Source organism: Lampris incognitus, chromosome 16, assembly GCF_029633865.1.
Source record: "Lampris incognitus isolate fLamInc1 chromosome 16, fLamInc1.hap2, whole genome shotgun sequence".
NCBI lineage: Eukaryota > Metazoa > Chordata > Actinopteri > Lampriformes > Lampridae > Lampris > Lampris incognitus.
Genome location: NC_079226.1, coordinates 20,180,594 through 20,189,386, shown reverse-complemented (window position 1 = coordinate 20,189,386; position 8,793 = coordinate 20,180,594). Strand labels below are relative to the sequence as shown.

The 8,793-nt window shown below is 42.2% G+C and overlaps 2 protein-coding genes across 2 annotated transcripts; both read right to left on the bottom strand.

Moving 5' to 3' along the window:
- Positions 1-495: 495 nt before the first annotated feature.
- On the bottom strand, positions 496-1,804 carry ngb (neuroglobin). The gene is made up of 4 exons (XM_056296416.1): positions 1,707-1,804; positions 1,116-1,224; positions 851-970; positions 496-648 (listed from the first exon to the last, which is right to left on the bottom strand). The coding sequence occupies exons 1-4, from the start codon at positions 1,802-1,804 to the stop codon at positions 496-498; spliced, it is 480 nt and encodes a 159-aa protein (XP_056152391.1).
- A 528-nt stretch (positions 1,805-2,332) lies between these two features.
- On the bottom strand, positions 2,333-8,626 carry fam161b (FAM161 centrosomal protein B). Its single transcript, XM_056295373.1, has 9 exons — positions 8,593-8,626; positions 8,164-8,425; positions 7,510-8,060; positions 6,897-7,234; positions 6,144-6,265; positions 5,863-6,030; positions 5,645-5,744; positions 5,378-5,553; positions 2,333-2,405 (listed from the first exon to the last, which is right to left on the bottom strand). Exons 1-9 carry the CDS (start codon positions 8,624-8,626, stop codon positions 2,333-2,335), a joined length of 1,824 nt encoding a protein of 607 aa, XP_056151348.1.
- Between the last annotated feature and the right edge of the window lie 167 nt (positions 8,627-8,793).

Sequence of the window (8,793 nt, the reverse complement as noted above, 5' to 3'; positions counted from 1 at the left end):
TCATCACAGTTTGAGCATTATGTGAAGCCTAATTATAACATTCAGTGTTTTATAAGTGTGCAACTCTTTCAAGAAACATCACAAAGACCACTACAGTCATTCTTATCACTCGAGTAGCTATATCAAAGCCATTATATACAAAGCACTTTTCCACCTGAACACCTATTCCCTATGCTTTCTTCCAGTGAGGACCTCAGGTTACTGGGTTGTAGGTCCAAAGCAGGCTGGCACTGATCCTCACAGCATTACAGCAGCATTGCCTGGTAGCTACGACATCCACAGCAAAGAAAGTAAACTCTGTGATCATTAGTTAACCGAACTACTATCAGATATTGTGACGTGTGATCACACCATACATTCACAACACTATGTGACCCTACTCACAGAGTAAATGTATGACAGCTAAAAGCCTCCACGCTGCAAGTTACACAACCTTAACTCCATGGCAATCATCTTGATTTGACAGCAGCTGCTCAGCAAATCAGGCTGCGTGTTTCAGTTGGCCTTGTGCTCGCCATTCTTTGCCCACCCCCGGCTCATGGCCGCTACCACGATGCTGTACATGTTGAGCCAGGCTTGGCGTAGGGGAGCTGTGTAGCCCTGGCCCAAACTGCACTGCAACATGTAGAGGAGGGACTCACCCACCACCTGCAGTGGACCAAAACAAACAAGCAAACAAGGCAGTACAGAGCACACATACATAGGGTCACACACACACACACACACACACACACACACACACACACACACACACACACACACACAACTTAACTACTGGTGCACATTACTCATTTGTGAATTTGAATTCTGAGTGTAGCACAGAGTTGTACAACTGGATGAGGCGTCTTACAGCAAATGACTGGGTGTTTACCCCGACCGCCTGGTGCTTCCTTCCCAGGTTGAGCAGGAAGTCCTCCAAGGATTGGAGGTCATCAAGGTGACTGACTGCTGCATCGATCACAAGCATTACCTGACAACACATGCACATAAGTTGAACAGACACACACATCCTGCACCAAACACTCATACAAAAGCTCAGTGTCATGTATGAGGAAAAGACTTAAGCCTTCATAGTCCATATACTTGTAGTGGTTATTGTGGTGAACTGAGCTCACCTTAGTGACATGGTCCAGGAACTCGGGGTTGGAGAGGCAGTCTTGTGTGGAGCCACAGTTTGTCTTGTAGTGAAAGAGACTGAGGAGTGCAGGGTCCAGCTCAAACAGTCTGCCACAGACACACACCACACTATTCTATAGGTGTATACAGACAATATAGGTTGCCAAACAGATCTAGAAATCTTAAGTCAACAAATCTCTCCTCCTCGTTTCTGTTTCAGCAGCTGCTCTCTCAAAGTAAATTGTGCATTATTGCAGTCTGTCGCCAGGCAACAAGTCAAGCCTCTGGTCCCCTGTATGGTGGAAGTGTGCAGTGAAGGGACCTGCCTTGATTCCCTCTGCACACCTGTACTACCTAGTGAAACTATGCAGCTCCTAACTTACACCACAAAATACAGCAACTGACTGCTGCTTCGGTATTGTAACCACAACTTAAGCGCTCAAAAAAAAAAACAACAAAAAAAACCCCACACATACACACACAAGGATAAAATGTGATTAGAAGTGATGTTAATAAAAGGATAACTTTTCTTGCGAGTCACATCTTGTTCCTACTGAACTCCTGCTCACAATAAGCCAACACAAGATTACCTGGAGAACATGATCACACCGTGAGGAACTTTGTTTTTGCCCAGGCTTTCCCAGCTGCCTCGTATCAGCTCCTTGTCCTTCCCTGTGAGTTTCTCCATCCTCTCCCTGTCTGTGTGCACAGGACAAGTTCTTGTAGAAGGAAAGTGGCTGCTCCTCTACTGGACCAGAGGAAAGCTCAGTTTGACGAGAGCCATAGCACTTGAGTGAATCCACAGGCAAAACATCTACCAACAAACCTGGAAAGCAAAGTGAAGCATCAAGTGAGCATAAGAACCAATTGATCTACAAGCAACCAGATGCACAGAGCATACTGTACTGTACCTTGGTTAGGTCACTCTTCTCTCGACTTCCTCGGGTACGGCCAAGCAGTGTGGTCTTGTGCTTGTATGTTGTTATATGTGGTTCTGTGTGCAGGGTGCAGCCGTACCTGACACCCAGGTGCACTTGCTCTCCCTATCCCCAACCCACAGTGCAGTCAGAGAGAGACAAGTTCTACCACGCTCTTATCTGTCACAGTGCATGCTATCTCTCTCGCTCTCTCCTTCGCTGTTTCTCCCTTGATACGCTCTCTCTCCAGCAGTAGAGATATTATTCATGCCACTGAAGGAGAAAAGAGGGATCTCTCTCTATCGCTTTGCTGAGGCTGTAACGAGCCACAGCTCCTCCTGCAGGTGAACCATGGGCGAAAACACAAGAGGGCTGCATCCACAATCAAACACAAATAACACACAGAGCACATGTACCAACTCTTTACCCTGCCACTTTGACCTTATATTACATTGATTACACACTACGAAGACATTTGGTTTTGCACAATAACAATAACCAGCAAATTAAACATTAACAACGTTGAACGTCATGTGCGTTTTTTAGGGGGGGAAAAAGTGCTGCAAACTCGTCTGCACCATCTATTGTGGGGTTTATCTGTGGCTGCCAAAAAGTACATTTGCAACCTTTACACTTTCCGAATTAAATGTGTGGGGATTTTAATATGGCTCAGTCGCTGAAATAATAAGAGACTTGAACATGCCACCTCGGTGGAAATTATATTGTTCATGCACAAAAAGCAGCCACACCTCAAACACTCTGATCATAATATTTGGTGGCTGAACATACAGCCTCTCATTAATCTAAATAAGATGTGTTGCTACCGCGCTCAGCACTGGAACACTGCAGCCTGTTTGAATAGACGTCAGCAAAGTGCTGGCTCACATATTTCCTTATCGTGGGTGCTTAATTGAATGCTATCTGAGACAGCCAGTTTTCTGACAGAGATTCAGTACGACTGGTTATGTTTTCATCCATGCAACAGGGAACAAGAGGTGTACAGCACACTCCTCAGGGACCACTAGGCAGTGAGGGGACAGATAGACGGTTCCCATGACAACCCTACTGGAGCCCTTGAAGCTTTGTCATGTCATGTGATGTTTGAGATCTCAAGCAGGGGGACTCGGCGACTATCTATCACATTTAATGGTACTGTATGAGAAACCTTTGGCTTTTTAATGTCCCATATAATCTTAATGGACAAAATAATCGAACATATGTTCATCTGGACTATCTTGTCATACTGAATACATTGTCACACACAGTCACCGATTCCAGTTCACTTTCTATGGAGTTGTACATCAGTCTGGCACCACAGATGTGGTGGAGGAATGTTTCTTTGTCGGTCCGGGTCTTCCTTGAATTTGCCTTTGTTAGTTTATACATACAGAACTGTGAAGTGTTATATGATTATTAATACTGCATTTCAAAGTTGGAATTGAGTGGTGTTTGCCTTTAAAATATTATTATTATTATTATTTCTTTCACGTTTTCTGTTTTACATCCTGTAGAGGATGTAAAATTATTATCATTATTATTAGCATCATCATTATTATCCTTCTACTTTGTCATTTTTCAAAGTACAATGAAAGGTGGAATTGCATGCGCTCAGAATAGAGCAAAATTTGGTCATGTACGTGAAAAACAGGTGCAAGGAGGCATTATGTGCTACTAAGTCTACTACCAATGCTGCTAATACTAATAATACTATCGAAATAGTTAATATGTTATAGATGGTGCAAATAGAGCAGGAGGGGAGATATGGACAGGGTAACTAATATTTATAATGGTTAATATAATATGTTATGTGCATGGCACAAGGTAGAGCAAGAGTAAATAGATATGCATAGGGCAACAGTACTGTAAGGCAGTGTAAAGATATTACTTGATTTTGATTAGTATTTTGGTGCGAACTCGCGCCAACACTGACTTTGACTGACACATATGACTGACACATATGTAATCGTCAATAAAGGACCCTAAAGATTGCATTTGTCTCCATGGAGACGGCTGTAGAATATTATGGTCATCCTGCTATAGTGTGGGCATCACTATATGGAGCGCTGTCAGCAGCAAAGACATTGGGGCAGACAGTTCAATATGATTTTCATCATGCAAACATTCAGACATTTCCATCTGGTCAGTAAAAAAAGGATCCCTTGAATTCCTGGCAGTTAGCTGCCTCAGCACAAGCTCATAGTGGAGGCCAGTGTAAAAGCCCATTTGATGTGGGTCTATGGGCTTGGAGCAGAGCACTGAAATGCTCTTTGTGATGGCAGGGTGAATGGTGAGGGATATTTATTTAAGTGGCAGTACAACTCTGGAAATAGCCAGGGACTTAAACCAAACCATCTGAGAAATGTCCATTTCAGATGTTTGCTGTCCTTATAGGACCTGTCCATTTACAAATTATTTACTGGACTGAGGCTCAACCGAAAAACATAAAACCACTGTGAGGTTTTAATACCTCAGCATAAATCAGCAGTATTTGATAGTATTTGACTGTATCTATCAGGGTTTTCTTCTTTAAGAATGAGTATACTGTAAATTAAATTGAATTAATATAATGAACAGAATAGGTTTTCTCATTTTGTTTTTGAACGCATTTTCTGGTAACCAAGTGTTTACCATCCTCTGAATTACAATGCTTATTTATCATGGTGAAGTTATTTTCATAAAATAGAAACTAGCATTTGACTTTAAATTTTAATAAGGTTGAAATATCACATAGCAAACTACATTTGCACAACTTCAGGCATAATTCCCCGCCACTGTTAAACCCCAAACATATAATAATCTTATAAACATTTGCAGTTCTAGAAATTTATTTTTATTTCTTTGCATTCACAGAGCATAGCATTTGGGTTCTTCAACAGCAGACGTTTTGTAATTTCATAATTGACGACTGCTCATCTAAAACCATCATATGTGTGTGGCACAGATAGTTAGCCTTGACATGAATTATTTTTGAGGACAATGTTGTTTTCTACCAGAGAGACCACAAAATCTCCATGTCGACTGCACCTTTTTCATTGTGGCATTTCTTCCCCTTTGGCTTTTATGCTCTTTTCTCCTTCCTCTTCAGTTTTCTCCGCATCGTCTACATTTTTGTCCCTAAATCAGACATGTCGGGTTAGAAAATGCCTATATTGTAATTACATCAAACTTTTACTTGGCTACGGCATCTGCCGTTATGCAGTGTAACATTATGAGTACACCACATGGAGTCATTGCCTTTGTAACACTAGCTCCATCCATAAATACACCGGGCACGGTGGTATGACAGTGCATGAAAAGAAATTTTTTTTTTAATTGTTCAGTATAGAAAAGAAATCTCTGCATACCTAATTTGAATTTCATTTTCAATGTCGGGGTAACTAGTATCTGTATCATCCTCAGATCCTGATTGTATTGCAGTCACTTCGACCCCCTCTCCGTGTGCTTCAACAAAAAGCTCATTTAACCCAGCTTCCTTCAACTTGTTTCTATATGTATGCAATGCATGAGCTTTCGCACTTTCCTGGGGAAAAAAAAAAAGGCCTCAAAGTTTTATGTTTTATAACTGGGAATGCATATGATTTACTTGCAGTTACACAACTCCCATCATGTACCTGTTTCACCTGTTCAAACAGAAGAGGACGCACGGTGACTCGTGCTTTCATGTCCCGAAGCTCCCTCATGTACTCTCTCATCCGCTGTTGGTCGGCCTCCCTACATGTCAAAGAGAAGATTACAGATTGGGCAGAAGTGTGTGGCTGTTGTAATGTGAGCTCACTCGAGCAACAGTTGAAAAGCTTGAAATTGGAGGGCCTCACTTGCCAAAACTCACCGATGCCGCTGCAGTTTTTCATGGTACACTTCTTTCAAGCTGCTGTGTGGGTCCATAACCTTTGCACGAATGGCAATTGTTTTCTTCATGGCTTGGGACCTCATCCTGTACTTCCTCACCCAATCGGCGCTCTCTTGCTTCTCACTGTCCCACAGTTGCATTGACTTTCTGTGTGAGAAAGAGAGATTCTCCATTTACATGACTGCAGAGGTCGCATGAAAAATTAAAACAAAATCCACAGTATAAACCCCAAAGAGGTCAGAGGCATGCATCCATCTCACCTGATGGCAATGCCGCGCATCCTTACAGCATCTGTGATGTACGTGGGAAGTGTGTCTCTAGACAGGGATGTTATACCTCCAAATGAACTGCTGCTATTCAAGTGGTGGCTTATCCTCGGTTCCTACAGTAAAAGAGATCTCTCTTATTTATTCTTATTGCAAACAGTCCAGCTTCGAACAGCTTTATTAAACTAAAATTCAGACATAAACTGGACATTAAAAAAAACTTTTGTAAACTGATACAGGCACAAAAATCACCATAACTGACTCAAGTCAAACAGAATATCTACGAATTATTTTCAGCTGCAGTCATTTGATAAAAGCTACATGTAATACAGGAAAAATGAAAAATACCGACATCTGCAGTCAATAAATTTACACACGCAGAGAACATTCTGAGAGTATTCACAAAAAGTGTATGCCTGATTCTCGTGCCTCTGCTTTTCTTTTTTTACCAGTGGATTCATAAGATGGCTGCTGCTGACCATGAAAATACAAGCAAATTAGAATGTTAATCAGTGTATGAATGGAAATGAACAAAAGTAAAAGAAAAAAAATTGGAACGCATCGGAACTAATATAGAATTAGCACCGTATGCCTCAAAGGAAACTGAAACTGAACTGACACTGATTAAAAAAAAAAAGAAAAGGAAAAAAATCTGGAAAAAAAATAAGTAAAAATAAATAGCAAAGTATTTTAAAAACTGCCTGGCAGGCTGTCTGAGGTCAAGGTATAGTGTGTGGTCTATGGTACCAGTGAGGTTTTGGGGGTCATTCTACTTTGTCTTGTAGAGAGAGTTGATGTCCGCAGGTGGAAGGGCTGACACTGGGTCACATCATTCCTCTCTGCCTCTCTCGGGGCCTTTATTGGAAGGGCCTTGTGCAGCCTGTTGAAGTCAGGGACCCCTGGGTTTATCTTTGGCTGGAAGCTTGGCTTCTCATCCAGGAAAGCCAGTAGTTCCCTCTTGGTACGCTCAGCACATCGAAGTTTAGGGTTGCTAGTGTGCAAATAATTGTCACCGAGGACAATGGATTTTCTCACGTTCTCCTGTGCTCTAGTCTGCATTTGGACCTCTGTGCAAAGCTCCTTGTCTACAAAAAAAAATGGTTGGAAAAAGCAGCAGTAACAGTCATGTTATTGTATAAAACAAAATTATTGGTGGTATTAATCCTATGATTGCTGGTATTAATATTGGTCATATGAAATCTGTATATATGGATTGTACTAAGCCATATGCACATTCAGTCTGTCAGTTACTTTCAACTTTCAAAGAATTTCATCTTCTCAATTCATCATTATACCAGGCATTCCACTAGATCACACCATCGTTCCATGACATAACAGACAAAACACTCACTTGACTCACCTTTCGAAAGCGGAGAAACTTCGGTGTCCTCCCTTATCTTGGGAGCAGTTTTGCTAACAACGACAGCCTTGGTAGCTTTTTGAGTTTGTACAGTTTGGCTTAACATTTCTATCATCTTCTCCCTCTTCTCTTTATCTCTCTCCAGGAAGCTGAAAGGCTTCTGTATGGAAAGCAGGAAGTTCTTCCTTTGGTCATGGCCTTGCTTCCTCTCCTCCTCTCTCAGCTGCATCAGTTTATGATAGAGGGGCAAACTTGCATGGCGAGGCACAGGAGAAGCGTGAAACTTCTTCCGACACTCAGCTTCTGCCTCTGCCTCTTTACTTACATATGCCAGCTGTGTATTTGATAGAGCTTGCTGCTGAAGCGGTTGTGTCCCTCTCTGAGCAGCCGTGGATGCCCTGGCAGTTTGCTGTGAGACATTTGTTGAAGATATCCAGGCTGCAGAAGGAGAAATTGGCTTTTCTAATTGCCTAAGCTGCTGTGAAGTCCCCTTGCCTGTGGCCAGGGAAGATGTAGACCTAGATCTCCTCGGATCTAGATTTCCTATTTGACTTTTGGGGAAAGAGAAATGAAACTCTCATTGAGTGAAACAGATTTGACACGAACATGGCAAAAAAAAAAATCAACTGGTCATCGAGTAAAATGCTGTCCTACCTGGTCCGATGGCTGGGAGCCCTATCCGTTTGTCTTTCGTTGTGGACTTTTCTGTCCCTATCTGTGGAAATTAGGGAGTTGAGATGAATCCTCTTCTCCAGATCCTCTCTCTGCCTCCTCTCTGCCTCCAGCAGCTGCTGTCTGTGGATCTCTCTCATGGCTTTGCGTGTGTACTGCAAGTTCATCTCTGCTCTGAGGCCATCCAACAGCAACGCATCCAATTCGGACATGTTTCTCTTTCCTTTGCATACTGGGAAAACACCTAAACAAAGGAAAAAAGTATTTGGGGATAGCAGAAATACTCACCCGGAAGCATCAAATGTAATGTTAAAAGGCAAAGTCATTCAAGCGCAAGGTAGAAACAAAGTATCTCGCTTGTTCGTTCGACCTATGTAAGGTGTTACCATGGTAACCTGGCTTCCGGTTTACGGTCGCTGTTGCTGCGGGCACCGCTGAAGTCCATTTCGGGTCGAGGAAACATCTAAATTATAGTTTCAATAACTAAGTTATAGATCTTTTTGAGAATTTACATGGTATTGAAATTCAACACAAAGTTGTATACAATAAAGTAACTGCAGCGAACGAAAACCTTGGCCCTGCACGTGACCGGAAAATATTCTACCCCGTTAA

What these genes read in the sequence shown, in the direction of transcription:
- ngb (XM_056296416.1), bottom strand. Translation starts at nt 1,804, where the DNA reads ATGGAGAAACTCACAGGGAAGGACAAGGAGCTGATACGAGGCAGCTGG. An exon ending in TCCTGGACCATGTCACTAAG is followed by an intron (nt 971 to 1,115) that starts GTGAGCTCAGTT and finishes ATGTGTTGTCAG; the next exon opens with GTAATGCTTGTGATCGATGC. An exon ending in TAAACACCCAGTCATTTGCT is followed by an intron (nt 649 to 850) that starts GTAAGACGCCTC and finishes GGTCCACTGCAG; the next exon opens with GTGGTGGGTGAGTCCCTCCT.
- fam161b (XM_056295373.1), bottom strand. Translation starts at nt 8,626, where the DNA reads ATGGACTTCAGCGGTGCCCGCAGCAACAGCGACC. An exon ending in GCTCCCAGCCATCGGACCAG is followed by an intron (nt 8,061 to 8,163) that starts GTAGGACAGCAT and finishes TTTCCCCAAAAG; the next exon opens with TCAAATAGGAAATCTAGATC. An exon ending in GAAAAACTGCAGCGGCATCG is followed by an intron (nt 5,745 to 5,862) that starts GTGAGTTTTGGC and finishes TTTGACATGTAG; the next exon opens with GGAGGCCGACCAACAGCGGA.